The sequence below is a fragment of the Carlito syrichta genome, unplaced genomic scaffold (genome assembly GCF_000164805.1).
Source record: "Carlito syrichta isolate Samal-C Ts95f unplaced genomic scaffold, Tarsius_syrichta-2.0.1 Scaffold297556, whole genome shotgun sequence".
Lineage (NCBI taxonomy): Eukaryota > Metazoa > Chordata > Mammalia > Primates > Tarsiidae > Carlito > Carlito syrichta.
The window spans coordinates 434,293-450,528 of NW_007241652.1; the positions used below are offsets into that span (position 1 = coordinate 434,293).

A 16,236-nucleotide genomic window follows, 5' to 3' on the forward strand; every position below is an offset into this window, starting at 1 on the left:
GCCGGGAGCAGCCACTGCACTCCAATCTGGGCGACAGAGTGAGACTCCAACTCAAAAAAATAAATAAATAAATAAATTTTTTAAAAAGCCTCTTCAAATTCTGGCCTCCTCTGGCATGGTCCAGTGGACATTCTGCTTCTAGAGTTGGAGAGACAGAGAGGAGCAAGGTAAGTACCTCCCTTGTGGGTAGTGAGCATTAAAACCATAAGAGACATCACTGGTGACATTTATTGAAAGCTTGTCAGGATCTTGGTACTGGGCTGTGATTCTTATGTGTCTCATCCCTATCCATCCTTACACAACCTACGTGGAAGGCCCAATGATCATTGCCATTTCATAGGTGGGAAAACTGTGCCTCACTAGTGGACAGAGCAGGGCTCTCGACCTAGCCAACTGACCCCTGGGCCCATGCACTTAACTACCTGTCATGGGGAGGGCTAGGAAATGAGGTGGGATTTGTGGAGTGTAGCCAGACCATCACAAGCCCTGAAAGCAAGCAGTGAATGTTGGGCTTGGTGCTATCCCTTATCCAGGGCCTGCTTCGAGACCGATCTGCAGCACTGATCAGCCCCATCCCCTGCTGGTTTCCCCTGTAGTCAGGAGGTGGCTGTTGTCACTCAGTGTCATATCAGGGCATGAAAGTGTCATGGGCTACATCACCCTTCACGACCCTAGGGTAGAAGAAAAGCTATTTACTGTTCAGGAAGAGAATCCCTGGGGGAGAGAGGAGTGGGAGGGTTGTGGGGCAAAGTGCAAAATGTTTAAGAGGAGGCAGACATCATGGCTGTTAAGCCTTAAGCATCCATCAAGATGCTGTCCCTGCTGAGAGGGGCAGGGAGGTGTCTGGGCCTGCTCCTGTCCAGTTTTCCCGAAGGAGGCCAGGTACTGGGCAGGGTTAGAACCCTGGCCCTAGAAGACAAGGCCCAGTCCAAGAGATGGGCCCATCCCTCAAGCTGGTACTGCTTGGTGGCATGGGTCCTACGATCAGACCTCTTCTGCTGAGTGCCCGGAGGGGATTGCAAGTCAGAGGGTGTGTTGTCTCATCCCATTGAGGGTAGGACTCTCTGGGGTGAGTGGGTAAGATGGCCTGGGTAGAGGCAACGAGACCTTTGCCTGTGGGAGGTAAGCCTTCCCCAGCCCAGCCTGCGTGGGGCCTCAGTGCAGCCAGCTTTACCTGGGCACGGCGCTTCATGATGCAGGCCGCTGCTTGGTAGTCCCTGGACTGACCCACTTCCCTCTCTGTCTCCTCTTACTGCAACCCAACAGCCTGCCACCACCATGAACAGTCTGACGTCTGACTCAGCGCCATCCCTTTGGTTTATTCTGTTTTCCTAAAACGCAGTCACAGATGCACCAGCTCCAGTCTGCTCTTCAAGACTGAGTTCTGGCATCACCACTTCCAGGAAACATACCTGCGTATCCCAGCCTGGGTGTGGTCTTCTCTCTCCTCCTGACAGCACTGGTTTTGGATGGCCTGGTGATCTATTTACTTATTCCTTAAACTTAAAAAAAAAAAAAGAACATGCCCAGAAGAAAGAAGGATCCATTACCCAGCTTCAAGAATTGCCAGCATTTTGCCTATCTTACTATATTCATACCCCTCGACCTTTTTATCCTGTACCCCTTCCCCCTCCTAGAATATTTTAAAGCAGGTCTATCATTTCTTCCATAAATACTTTAGTACATCTCAGCAGGGAGCTTCAAGGTGGCAAAAACTGCATCTTGTATGTATCCTGTGTCCTGTGTCCTTACCACTTAGAATGGTGCCTGGTGCCTGTCAGCACTCAGGAAATATGTTATTCTGAATCCACTGACTGACTGACCTAATGAACTGGCTTCAACTTTTAGGACTAAGCCTGTAAATTAACTGGAGAACTCTGGAATGTGAGTAACTGCACTCATTACCCCTCTATCCCCGGTGCCTTACTACCTGGTGTTTCCAGGAGACTCTAGAATTGGTCTGTCTTCATCAGACTTCAAAGTTGGTTTATTCTTAGCTAAGCATCTTTGATTTTGCAATTAAACTCCACTTTGAGGTGACCTTGGGGAGGGCAGACTATTAAGATATAGTTTTTACCTTGCTTGGTTCCTGTTTAGTTCACAATTGCTGACTTGGAGGTTCTTTTTTGTTTTTTAATTATAATGTTGTATGTACTTAGGCCAAAATGATTCTGACCAAAAAAAATCAAAGTATAAAGCACATCTGAAGCATTTTATTTAATACCATCTTTCTATTCCTGGTAATGGTATTTTACAAGACCAGTGTTCTAACCCCTGAGCTATGGAGCCACCATGGTAATGGTATTTTAACTGAACAAATGAAAGATAATTGAATGCATATTTTCTTTCTAGCAGTTGTGGTCATGTCTAAAACCCTACATTTTGTACACTTTGAAGGGGACTCTGAGACTGGAATCTGTCACTAGATGTGGCATTTTCAGTTCTTACAAGGTAAAAAATAGGCCAAGTCTTGGGCTTTGGAAATCTCTAGTGGTGGAATGGTAGCTTGTAAAAATGCCTTTGACGTTCTCTTTTTTCCTCTTGATTCAGAAATGGTATTTACCACAATGTAATGGGAACTATTTATTAACTAGTACTATTTTCAGAATTGTATTCTAAAACCTTTTCTTTCACTGCTCAGTTTTGTCATAAGGTTGAATTGAGTTAGCTGGGTTTTCTGTTTGTTTCGTTTTGTTTTTTGCTGTTTCATCAGGAATTCAGAATCATAATTCTGTTTCTGACTGTAAGATATTTTTACCACCTGAGTTTAGCACAGGATACTAAAGGTATGCCCAGTAGACACTGGATGACAGGTGACAGCCTGGACATTTAACAGTTGTTATTTCCACAGAATAATTTATGGTCATGATGCCAGATTGAGCCAAGAGCATCTTTTCCATGGAAGGTGTTGGGACTTGGGGGGTATTTGGGGTTTAGGAGATGTGGGAGCCGTGATCCCACAGTGCCTCACCCTGCCAAGCAGCAGTGAATCTTCATGTGGATTTTATTTTTGAGGCTGTGAGTGGGCAGGCTGTGGGGCTTCTGCTCTGGGCTCAGAGTCCTGGCTGTCACTTGACATGACGTGTGTGAATCTGCTGAGGTGTCTTGAAAAGCTGCCATAGACCCCAGAGATAGGGGCAGAGCTCCTGCAGGGGGAAGTGGGGGAAGATGGCAGCAAGGGAACTGAGGACTGCGTGACTTCTGGAGTGGCTGCAGGAGCCTCATATGTGAGGAGGGATAGGGAAAAGGGAGCTGTGGAGAACCGAGGCTAGAGATTGGACTACTGAGCCAGAGAGAGCCAGTTGGATGGCCATCCTAGTCATCTTGGGGTAGGGTCCAACAGAGGCTGAGGCAAATGTGCCAGGCTGGGAAAGCTAGGGGAAGGTGGGGGGCAGAGCAGCTGAGTCTGCCCCAAGGAAGGTCCCTCGTGGCGGAGGAGCCATGAACATGGCTGCAACGTGGCCACCTGCCCTGACAGATGGGGTGGGGTCAGTGAGTAGAGTGGCCAGTGGCTAGGATTTGGAAGAGAAACCACAGCGTGGAGCAGAAGCAGCAGCTCAGGTGAATCCTTGTGTTTTTTCATATATGTATTTATTTACTTGAGTCAGTATCTCACTTTGTTGCCCAGGCAGGAGTGCAGTGGCACCATGGCTCACCACAGTCTTGGCTTCCTGGACTCAGGAGATCCTTCCACCTCAGCCTCCAGAGTAGCTGGGACTACAGGTACATACTATCACACTCAGCTAATTTTTAAAATTTTTTTATTGTTTGTAGGGATGAGGTCTCGCTATGTTGTCCAGGCTGCTTGAACTCCTGGACTTTAGCAATCCTCCAGCCTCAGCCTCCCAAAGTGCTGGGTTTATAGTCGTGAACCACCACCCTGGCCTAGAATCCTTGTGCTTGGGCAATGGCATAGGGGTCTGTGTGATTCCTCCAGAGCATAGAAGTCAGACAGCATGTACCTCCTCTGTACCAGTGCTTTGCCTGATGTGATATTTGCTCCCCACTACCCCCTGCTCATTCATGCTCTTATCCCCTGTCTTACTTAAAAGGCAGGCTCCTGTGACTCAGAGAAGTGAAGCCAGTCAACTCTCAGGAGGACACATAGAAAATAAGCAGCAGAACTGGGAATTGAGCACAGATCTGCCACTGGTCTCTGGAGCCTCATCTTTCCCACCATACTAGGGCATTTTTCAGTCTCTTCCACGGAATCAGTGTCCCCAGTGAAGAAACACTCACAATAGCTGAACCATGCAGTCTTGTTCCCATTCACACACACACACACACACATGCACACACTTTAAGGTCTTAGCTCTAGCTACAAAAAAACTTACTCAAATATGTGTGAATTTTGAAGTCTGTCGTCATTATTCAGCCATTTTTAAAAACTAAGAAAACTTAGTTCTAAAGACTCAGAACATCTCCAAGTTTTCTAGGGAAATAGGCTCCAAAAGAAGGTGTGTGTTTATCCCGAGGCTCTGTGCCTCTCTGGCTTAGCTGTGTGCACACCTCTAGGGCTGCGATCATACCAGGCTAGTCCCTGGCATGAGTAGAAATAACGGGACACTGACCATGCTGGAGGCTGTCAAAGAAGAGTCAGAGGGGGGAGGGCGCAGACCCCTGAGAGTGTCAAGGGGGAATGGTGGATGTTCCCACTGTTCAACAAATGAAAAGTAATGCATAGTCAGAGATGTCAACAGTCCAGAAGCAGTCAGGCAGTTACACGATCCCAGCCATCTGGTGAACCTAATATATTTAAAACTAAAACTAGATATAGCCTCTTTCCCCAAAGCTTATTAAAGAATGTAGAGAAGATGGAGACTTGCATGTGGTACCTGCTGGTGAGGGTATGGAGATCTAGGTCCTGGTTTAGAATTTCCCAGTAAAGATTCAAGGCATTTTCTCTTTATCGTACCCATTCGCTTTTGCTTTATATGAAGCTTCCCAAATTTACTGGCCTAAAACAGCAACCATCATGTTTGCTAGTGATTCTGTGGATTGGCCATGCAGTTCTTTCAGTCTGGGCAGACTCTGCTGATTTCCTGTTGGTAGCATGACTGGAACAGGCTGGTCTAGGCTGGCCTCACTCACATGTGTGGTGATTGGCTGCTGGTTGTTTGAAGAACAGCAGGGACAGCTTGCCTTGGCTCCATGTGGTCTCTCATCCTCCAGCAGACTAGCCTCCAAGTCTTCAGATCACAGTCTCAGTGTTGCATAAGCAGCAGAGGCAGACAAGCCCCAGTGCACAAGTGATTCCCAAACCTCTGCTTGCAACACACTTGCTGTCATCCCATTGACCAAAACAAATCTCTTGGCCAAGCTGAAAGTCAGTGTGGGAAGAGACTATTGCTTAGGCTGTGGATACAGAAAGCATGAGCACATTGGGGACCATTACTGCAACAATCTACCATGCAATTAACTGGAGATGTCACTTAGCAAGTAGCAATTGTTTCCATCAAATGCCCACCTGAAGACAACTTTGAACCCTATACTGTGGTTAATCTCCATATAAGAAGGCAGTACCAAATAAAACCATAGAACACATACTTAGCCGTTCTAGTGGCCTCTCCTGCCAATCAGGGAGATGAGAAATCCCCCAAGAGGCTGGAAGCAGGAAGTGATTGAAGGACCAGGCGTGGCCCAGCAGTGGAAGAAAGGCCCTAACCTCACCTCCTGTGCAAACACAGAGCAACTAGCAGGCAAATCTGGTCTCTGAGGTGATGAAGAGACACCACTCAGAAACCAGGGGTGGCTGATTTACCAGGAGGCCTGAAGACAGGATTTGAGCTGGAGTTGCAGAGGGAGGGATGTGGACCAGAAAATGTGAACATGTAGCACTCAGCTGGGTTGGCACTCAACTTGGTTAGAGATAGTGACTCATGGGACAGACACAGTTCTCATTTGAAGGCATAAAACTGGGAGACAGCTGGGCTCGGTGGCTCAGCCTGTAATCCCGCGCCTTCGGGAGGCTGAGGTGAGTGGATTGCCTGAGTCCGTGGATTCGAGACCTGCCTGGGCAGCGAGACCTCATCTCTACAATAAATCAAAAAATCAGCCAGGTGTGGTAGCGCATGCCTGTAATTCCTGCTACTTGGAAGGCTGAGGCGGAAGGATCGCTGGAGCCCAGCAGGTCACTGCACTCCAGTCTGGGCGACAGAGTGAGACTCCAACTCAAAAAAAACCCAAAAAAAACCTGGGAGACAATGCCTTTCCAAGTGGGGCCCAGCAGACAGGCTCCTACAACGGAGGGTGGCAAGAAGAAGGGCCGTCCTGCCATTGATGAGGTAGTGACCTGAGAAGACACCAGCATTCACAAGCATATCCATGGAGTGAGCTTCAAGAAGCGAGCCCCTCGGGCATTTAGAGAGGTACAGAAGTTTGCTTTGAAGGAGTTGAGGACTCCATATGTGTGCAAATAACCAGACTCAATAAAGCTGTTTGGGCCAAAGGAATAAGGCATGTCCCATATCACGTCCATTGCGGTTGTCCCGAAAACATAATAAGGATGAAGATTCACCAAACAAGCTCTACACTTTGGTTACCTGTGTACCTGTTGTTACCGCTTTCAGAAATCTACAGACAGTCTTCGCAGACGAGAGCTAACTGGTGATTACCAAATAAGGCTATAAAACCACAATAAGAAATAAAATAGAATAGGGATCTGTTTGTTAACAGAGATTCTAGTTGCTGGACACACAGGCCCATTTGTGAGGTATAAGTGTATTTTCGTCAGTCTGTCAGCAAATGTTCTCTTGGGTAGAAAGTCTGACAGGTCCCTTAAAGGAGTGGTTTTCACATTCGCCTGCAGGGCACTTGGAGAGGGGGTGGGAAACTAGGGCCTCTGGTCTCTGACTCGTGGCTTCATTCACAGCAGATGTGCTTTTTATAAATCAGCTTATTGAGATATAATTCACATACCATACAATTCACCCCAAGTGTACAATTCTGTGACGTTTAGAGTATTTGTAGTGATGCAACCCTCACCACATTAGCAGACGAGTTTTTGTCTGAGTTTGTCTATCAGGTCTCTGAAGGAGATTAAATTTGAAGTTTGAAGTTACTGGTACAGTCTTACCGTAACTTAAAGAACCTTTTCTAAAGAGACTGTAGTTTTTCAAGTTATTTCTAAAATCCCAGTAAGAAACAGGAAATAAACTTGACTTCTAAAATGGATAGCATAAAACCTATAGTAACCATTTGCTTTTTTCACAGAAAGGACACTTAGAGTAGCATTTGGTCTTTTATTTGTTTTTTTGTCTTAAGTCCTTTTCCCAGTTCTAGTGTGGTTAGAAGAGTTTAGAATGGGTGTGGTAAGGCTTCCAGAAAACCCATGGATGTAGCTGAAGTAGGCTCAGTGGTTCAGGATGAAGTGGGGGATCTCCAACTAGCAGATGGGGCTAGTTAGTGTAGGAGCAAACCCTCTTGCACACCCAAGCTGCCTCTAAAAGCATTACTGGGTGATACATTACAATGATCAATGTTCAGATTAACAATGACAGTTAAAAAAGGCCAAGGTCATCTTAGCAAAATGTTCATCAAAAAAGATTGAAGGACCGGGCACAGTGAATCCTAGCACCATGGGAGGCTAAAGATGGGAGGATCACTTGAGCCCAGAAGTTCAAGACCAACCTGGGCAACATAGCAAAACCTCATCTCTTCAAAAATAAAAATAAAAAAATTAGTTAGGCATGGTGGTGTATGCCTGTAGTCTCAGCTACTCGGGATACTGAGGTGGAAGGATCACCTGAGCCCAGGAAGTCAAGGCTGCTGTGAGCCGTGATCACTGATCATACCACTGCACTTCAGCCTGGGTGACAGTGTGAGACCCTGACTCAAAAAAAATAAAAAAGTTTGACAGTTGAAAGATCGAAGGTCATCGTGGGGTAAGCTGGCCCCTGTGGAGACATCCCTCCTTGTCTGGCACATTGTAAGTGCTCAGTAAACAGCCTCATCCTTTACATTTTTCTGTGAAAGGTCATGTCTGAAATATCTCATCCCCTGTTGTTGTCAAATAAACGAAGCATTGGTGAGCTGGTTTCCCCTTATTAACTGGAAGGGCGTATTCTCACTTAGGCTTATTTGGGGGATAGAGTAACCATAGCGTACTATTGTTCTCTAGCTAGAGGTACACGCTCGTCCACCAGGGCACTGGGCTAATCAGATTATTTTCAGTCGACAGACTTGGTTTTCCACCTCTGAACACTTGTGTACTGCCTCTGCTTCATTCACAGGACATGTCCCTGATTTGAGGTGAAACCATGAAGAGGAAATAGAACACATAATAATGCTTTTCCGCAACCGCTTCTTGCTGCTGCTGGCCCTGGCTGCCCTGCTGGCCTTCGTGAGCCTCAGCCTGCAATTCTGTGAGTAGAGAGGGGGCACGGCAGGTTGTGGGAGGGCAGGGGCTTCATTCTGAAGCAGAGGCTTAAGCTCACAGGAGGCCCCGAAGCCATGTCTTTTTCGTTTGTTTGTTTTTTGAGTCAGAGTCTCTCTCTGTCCCTCAGGCTGGAGTATAGTGGCACGATCACGGCCACCGCAGCCTCGACTGGCTGGGCTCAGGTGATCCTTCTGCCTCGGCCTTTCAGGTAGCTGGGACTACAGGCACATACCATCATGCCCGGCCAATTTTTTGATTTATTGTATAGAGAAAGTCTCACCAAGCTGCCCAGGCTGGTCTCAAACCCCTGGACCCAGGCAGTCCTCTCGCCTTGGCCTCCCAAAGTGCTAGGATTACAGGCATGAGCCACTGCTCCCAGCTGTTCTTCTCTTTCAAATGAACAATTAGATTGAAAACAACTAAGTCCCTTTATATTGGTGCTCGTGGTAGACAGTTGCAAACTGAGCTTCTGACCCACTGAGTGGGTTCTGGGAGTACTCTTTTGACGCATGCACGGGTTCCTAAACTACCTGTGTGTTCCCAGATTCTTCGTTCAGGTTCCCCAGGTGGAGCCACTGAGTAACCCAGCTTGATTTCTCGTGCTGAGCCACACAGAGCAGAGGTGTTTGGCCTGCTGGTTGGGTCCTTGAGGGTTGGACACCTGCTTTGTGTTCAGTCTGCTGCAGGACTGGAGTTGTTTGGGACAGGGTGAGGGGATGAGGTCGCCGGTATCAAACTCACCCCCTGGGCAGCAGGGGCTACACATGGGAAATCACGTGTGGCGAGGCAAGTGCACTCCTGTGAAACCAGGCCATGGACCTCCATGCAGCATCTTTCACTGGGACCCTGTGCTCAGGCCGTGCACACTGCAGCTCCCCCAAGAGCGGCTGTCCCTTTAAAGACCTCCTTGATGGCAACGCAATGGTGATGGCCTATGTCTTCTGGGAGGCCCTTGCTCTCTGCTTGGTATTCTCTACAAGTGCCCGCCTCTTCTCTGTGCCCAGATCCTGGCATCTTTCCGCCTAGGCTGTTCTCTTCTCACCCCCCCACCTCCCATCCTCTGCCTTTCAGCCCTTGACTCCTGTTTTCCTGGAACCTTCCATAAGCCCCCAAGGGTTTGGTGCATCTTTGGTATACATCAGGATACCTCTTCCTCTCCTTTCGCTCGCCATGTTCAGTTCTGTGTCTTTTCCTTCTATAAGACTGTCTTGTCTTCCTCTATATCCCAGGAAGCAGCACTGCCCAGCACATGGAAGATATTTCGTAAATGTTTGTTGGATGCATGAATCTGTGCCTGCCCTGGAAAGCAGATGGATCCTGATTTCCTTTCCTTCTGTTGCTGTGCTCTTGGAGCTGTATGATGCCAGGAATTGTGTTTTTGCTGTCACCTGCCTTCCCTCTGTTTCACCGCCTCACCCTGATGGGCGGGCGACAAGCAGTTAGCACCCATCACCACCCAGGACAGCTGTGCGAGGAGGTGGCATTTCTGTCACACTTTGAATGATGGAAGGAAGGGCAGGTGGCTCAGAGAGTGGGATGTTGTGAGTGCGCAGAGGAACATGGGAACAACTTGGTGACAGGAATAGGCGGCTTGAAGAGTGGAGGTTTAGAGCAAGTTTCCCTGGTTCGCCTCCAACTGTGACATATTCCCATGCACACATCTGGGAATGGCAGCCCATTTCTAATAGTAAGGAGAATTTAAAATGCTCATTTTATCCTTCCAAAATTGGAAAAGAGGTCAAAAAAAGGTAGGTGTCAGAAGTTTAAAAATATTCCAGATGGCTAATGAACTGTAAAATATGAATCCTTTCCAAAAGGGTGGTCGGGATTTCAGTAGTTTTTAGTTGTTTATAGCTTTTCATTTAAAAATGCCCAGCCTTTGGCTGGATGTTGCAGTCAGCCCTGATTTTTCTTCTAAGGAGCGGACAGGTTCTGAGACGTGGATGTGGGTTACTTGTGTTTGCTGTGTTTCTCCTGCATGAGCTGGTTCCACGTCACTGAATTGGCCTGTGTGTTTTGCTTATATAACTCTTCTGAAAGTACCTTCTGTTTTAGGAGAGCCAATTTTCAGCCATACTTTTTTAAGGAAAATTTTGCAGGATAAATTAGCCTGGCGGGGTCTGAGCTCTTTATTCTTGGATACATTGGAGTTCGGAAAGATATTAGGACATGGACGTTCTTACTGCTCTTCTGCTTCTAGGTAAACTGTAACTGGAATTTTCCCATTTCTATAGAAATGGAGTTTAATTGCTTCATTTATTTATATGCTTTATTGGTTGCTTTTTATTATGGTGTCAGAAACTGCACTAATTCATTATACAAAAGTGTATGCTGATGTAGCACTTATGTTCTCATTCTTACCCGAAAATATATAAACTTTTTATTTATCATTTCTTTTGACTAATTTTTGAATACTAAATTAGCATATATAATTATTTGAAGTCATGTATTTTAGGCATCCAAATAGAGGTTAACTTTCTCATGCGTTAAGTAAACAGTATAGTTTTATTTTCTGAAATGATTATTTTATTTTGTCTTGTTTGTAGTTTTCTTATGTTTTGAATATGAGAAAGATATGACCCAGGTTACAATTCAAACATCATTGTTAATTGTTGCTTAAGGGCTGTTTAAATAAGTGTTTCTTCGTCTTGATACAGAAAGTTTGTCATGACCTCACATAAATTTATTAAGTGCTTATGTGTGTTTGACATTTTTCCACGCTGTGGGGGTGGAGGTAGTAAGGAAGGATATAAAAAAGATTAAGATACCATTCATAGTTTTTCAAAACAATTTCATCATAAATGGTACTAATGAATTTGCTATATGCTAATAGACCTTAATAAAAATCATTACTTTTGCGTTTTCAAGGCCTTGATGTTTCAAGTTGAGAAATTAGGACATTTGGAAATTCCTGATATTTGAATTGTAGAAGGGAACAAACAAGGCATAAATATTTTTAGTTATCGTTGTTAAAATGCACACAAGTGGAAAAACAGCTTCTCTCAAATTAAAGGACTCCTTTAGTGCAACAAGGAAAGACCTTCATGGTGTGAGGACTGTGAATCATGAGTTATGTTTCTGCTTTTTCTGCTCATTTGTAATCTTCCACTTTACTGCTTTGACCCAGTGTCTCCTGATGCTAATTTTGTGCTCATTCCACCATGTTCCAACCGGCATTCCCAAAATGGCGCATGACAGGAGCACACAGGCTCTGGAATCATTGCATTGGGTTGAATGACCCACTAAGCACCCATGTGCCCTGTTTCTTCTTCTATAAAATAGTGTTAAGTATTGCTGCTTTGCAGAGTTGTTCTGAAGACAGAGACTTTTGGAAAAACCCTTGGCTCATAAAAGGCTGTTTCTTCTTCTGTAAAATAGAGTTAATTATTGCTGCTTTGCAAGGTTGGTGTAAGAACAGAAACTTTGGGGGAAAACCCTTGGCTCATGGAAGCCAGCATCAATCTTTTGAACAAACCAGCACAGAACTCCATGAGAGTGCACCATTATCAGAATCCAGGGCTCTTTGTGTTCAAAAAGTTGCCAGCTTCTGTAACTTCAGCCACTTGGTGGGGAGGATCATACATGCATTTGTTTCTAATTAAACATTGGCCATGAGGGGAGTTAATGCATACTGAGCACATGGCACCTATATATGGAGTCACCCCTCTTGGGCAGGGTCCCCAGGGACCAAAGCAGGCTCAGAGGGAAATGTTGAGGGTGAATTGGAGTTTCAAGGTCCCAGCTGGAAGAGAGAAGAGTTAACCTGCAGAAGTGAAAGGGGGTCGTCTTCAGTATCTGAAGAGCCCTGCCTGCAAGGGGAGGCAAGCCTGTTCTTTGTGGCCCAGTGTGAACATGGAGACGCATGTCAGTTGAGTGTAAAGTAGAACTTCCTTAAAGTCAGTGCCATGCAGAGATGGAATCAGTGGTGTGTTCTCCGTCACTGCAGTCTTCAAGCTCTGGGGGTTGCTCTCTGAAGAGAAGCATATTATGCAGGTCACTGGGCCTGACCCCATTGAAGTTTAGTCTCCAAACTCCGAGATTTTATGAATTTTATTTTTCCTTGTTGATCCAATGCCATGAGTATGTGCAACTTTGTCCTTCAGCAAATGTTCCTTGAGTTTCCACTGTGTGTTAGGCCCTGGGGCTGGGAGTTTAATCCCTCAAGGCCCCAGGGAGTTCTTTGTCCAGTGAAAGAGAGTCGTGGGCAGACACTGGAAAGACCACGTGCAGGGTGGTGTGCTAGGACAGGGAAGAGGTGGCCGCACAGCGAGGTGGGAACGAACATGAGCCCTGGAGCCAGACGACCTGGCTCAAATTCCTGTCTTGCCACTTACCAGTTAGGCAAATTATTTACCCCTCCGTGTCCTGGCACCCTCGTCTGTAAAATAGGGACAATGATAGCTCCTATTTCATAGGGTTAGTAAAGGATTCAGTGGGCTAATATTTGTAAAACACCTGGAACGGTGCCTGGCAGATAATAATCACTACATGTGTGTTTGTTAAATGAATTAGAGATTATTTATGACAGGTGGTATGGGAAGATAGAGGACAAGAACCCTGTCCAGGCTGGGAGTTAGGGAAGACTCCCCAAAGGTGGCAGCATCTGATTTCGTCCTTGAGGGAGACTTAGGAGTAGGTCAAGGAGGCGACTGGAGACGGCACTCCTGGCAGATGGAGGTGGGTGTGCAAAGGCAGAGCAAGAGAGCAGGCCTAGGCAGGTCACCTGTGTGTAGCTGCAAAGTGGGACCAGAGGCCAGGACCCACCTCCCAACATCATGCAATATTCTAAAGACTGTGGGAACCACTGAAGCAGGGAAGGCATCCTCAGATTTGTGTCTTGGAAAGACCACATGTTTTCCAAAGTGTGGTTTCCTGCACACCTTGAGCAGAATCACCTGGGGAGCATCTTAAAAATACATGTTCCAGAAACAAAAAAGAGCACTTTTTTTTTTTTTTTTTTTTTGCCTCTCCCTACAAAATCAAAATCTTGGTGGAAGTAGGACCCAGAAATAAACATCCTTAACAGACTCTCTGAGTGAGTCTAATGTGTGCAAAATTCAGGAACTACTAGCCAAGAGGCTGCTGGGAGGCACCTTGGGAGCTGTTTTGCTCTTCCAGTAAAAAGCTAAGAGTGGCCCAGATGAAGGTTTTGACCCTGCGAGGAAGAAGCAAAGCCAAGAGACATCATGGTGACGCTGGAGGACTTTGTAGCTGCATATGCAGTAAGCCCCCTACATACGAATGAGTTTCGTTCTGAGGGCAGGCTCGTAAGTCCAATTTGTTCTGAAGTCCAACAAAGTTATCCTAGGTACCCAACTAATACAACCAGTTACGGAGCACTGAGCTGTGATAAGTTTATAATACTTTTCACACAAATAATACATAAAAAACAAACACACAAAAGAAAACATTATTAATCTTACTGTGCAGCACATGACAATGTGTGCCAGGCACATGAACTAACTGACCTGGTCGCACATGCGAACACACGTGGGCATCTTTGAAAGCTTGCAACTTGAAGGCTCGCATGTAGGGGACTTACTGTAACTGGGTAGTGTCGAGGGGCAGGATGATGTGGTGGGGGGGGTCTGTCATGGCACTCAGCAGTCTGGCCTGGGTCGTTCAGTAGATGCTTCAGTCATCCATACATCATTCACATAAATGTCTCATCTCCATCTGGGATAAGTCTGCGGAAGCCTGAAGGAAGTGCCCAGAACACAGACATGCCGGGTGGTGGCTTCTGGGTCTGGAGGGAGAGGCCAAGGGAGAGAAGTGGGACGAGGCCAGGCAGCAGGACGAGCTGGGGGCAGAGCAGTGATGAGGGGCAGAGGCATCATTGGTGGTACCCGAGGGCCGAGTAGATGTACTGTCTCGCCAGAGGGTAGACCTCAGGCTCTGAGGCCTAAGAGAGGCCCTGTCAGAAGCCACCGTGTGGGGACTTTGTGTTACTGCTGGTGAAGCCCTGGCTTGAGAGGACCAGGTCTCCTTGGTGCATGTGGAAGCCGCTCCAGACCCGCAGCCTGTGAACTTGTTTTGTTTGGCCCAACCAGTGTTTTTAGATTTGTAGATGTATTTGCCAATGTTTTAAACCTAGGTAATTTCATGTAAACTTCCAGCCCTTCTTTTAAAAACCAGACTCTTCAGCAACCTGTGGCCCACAGTCTCTTGCAGGGACCGCTGGCAGGAGGAGTTGGGCAGTTGGGCAGGGGCTGTCTCCCCCTCCAGGGGCGTGTGTGCTCTCCCGTCACGGTGCTCACCTGCCTGGTCCCTGTGGTGTAGATAGAGGAGAGAGCCGAAGGTGAGATTCTGGGCAGACAGAGGAAGAGAGGCCTCCAAGGGGATGCACAGCAGCAAACAGGTAAGGCCTGTAGACAGGAGTGGTCTGGAAGCCAAGGAGGCAGGTAACCTGCCTGGAAGTTCTCAAGTGGGCAGCTGAAGAGCCCCAGTTTAACCGTCTCTGTGGGGAGTGGAGGGGCAGAGAGAGAGAAAAAGACAGAGTGGGCAAGGAAGGAGTAGAGAGAAGGAGGGAAGAGAGGGGAGGGGAGGAGAAGAGAAGAGAGGGAGATGTTCTGTAGTTTCCCTGGAAACCTTAACCTACAGAGCTATCATTTTCCCTGTAGCCCCAGTCCCCATCCCCCTCCCTTTTTATGTGCTGCTTTGGATCTGATGTCTGTTAGGAAAGAGAATAACAACACTTAGTAGAACGGTGTGTATGTTAAAATAAAACCGCCTCTGAGTAGGAAAGTGAGGAGCCTGGGAGGTGCCATGGTGCCATAACACCTGCCTTGGTGGCTCAGACCCTTGTATCCTCAGCCTCTGCTCACTCTTGCAAATGGCTGTGAGGCTTTAAGTTGCAACTCTTTCTGAGGACCTCTGAAGCACTGTGGTATATGGTGGTAGTGATTTCTTTCTTTCTTTCTTTCTTTTTTGCTGAAGCACAAATTTGAATGAAAACAGCTGAAAGCGAGCAACTCTGCTGCTGAGCAAGCCAGATCCTGCCACCCTGCCTGGGGACTTTGTCACCCTCTGCTCTTTGTCCTGTGTACATTTTATGGAGAAGAGCACAGACCATAGTGGTCTGCATGAATTTGGGGATTCCTGAAGATCTCAGTATGTTTTTGTGGCAAAGGTTTGGGAATGCAAGCCCTAGGAATATCTAGTGTGTCAAGTGCTGTGTATTCTAGAAACCACAATAGGCTACCTCCGGGACTTTTATTTCAGTGAGCTGGGGATCAAAAGCATGAGGAATTGAAAATGAGGGTTTGCATTTTTAACTTAGGAGTTCTGTCACATCTCCACCTCATCATTATGACAAAAGTTTTGAATTTAGTTGTTTTTTTAATTAACGGTCCATTTCTTAAAGAGTTTGTTTTCTGCTTGATTGCTGGGAGTTTCAATTTTGCTTTTCCTCTGAATGCTTTATGTCCAACTGCCATATAAATGTTAAATACCTGTGGGTGGGAAAAAGTCTGTAGATGAGCAACAAAATGAAATCTGACAACTAAGCTTTTATCACAGTTTTTTTTAAGCTCACGTCGTGGCTGCATTGGAAGGGATATGATGGTATCATGTAGCTGGTCCTTCTGCATGCTAAAAATGGACACATTTATGTCTCTGGGTCATTTCTAGTTTCCTTCCAGGGTGGAGATAATGGTGGTGTCTGTCCCTCCCTCCCTCCTCTTCCTCCTCTCTTCCTCCCTCCCCCTCTTTCCCAACCTCCTTCTTTCTTTCCTTCCTCCCTCCTCCTTTTCTCCTTCCCTCTCTCTTTCCCCCTTTTTTCCCTCCCTTCCTTCCTCCCTCATTTTTCCTTCCTTCCCCCCTCCCTTCCTTCCTTCTTGTTTCTTTTTTTTTTTTTTTTT

General features: G+C 46.5%; 1 protein-coding gene across 3 annotated transcripts in view; it reads left to right on the plus strand.

The window, feature by feature from the left end:
• The window catches only part of PXYLP1 (2-phosphoxylose phosphatase 1), a 70,438-nt gene that overhangs the window by 24,780 nt on the left and 29,422 nt on the right, over positions 1 to 16,236 (plus strand). For 2 of the 3 annotated variants that reach the window (XM_021710708.1, XM_021710707.1), the window contains exon 2: positions 8,232 to 8,363. In XM_021710708.1, coding sequence (XP_021566383.1) covers positions 8,285 to 8,363 — 79 coding nt within the window. In that variant the 5' untranslated portion in view covers positions 8,232 to 8,284. Of the gene's footprint in view, positions 1 to 8,231; positions 8,364 to 10,464; positions 10,578 to 16,236 lie in introns of those variants that run through there. The other variant, XM_021710709.1, reaches the window with a different exon arrangement.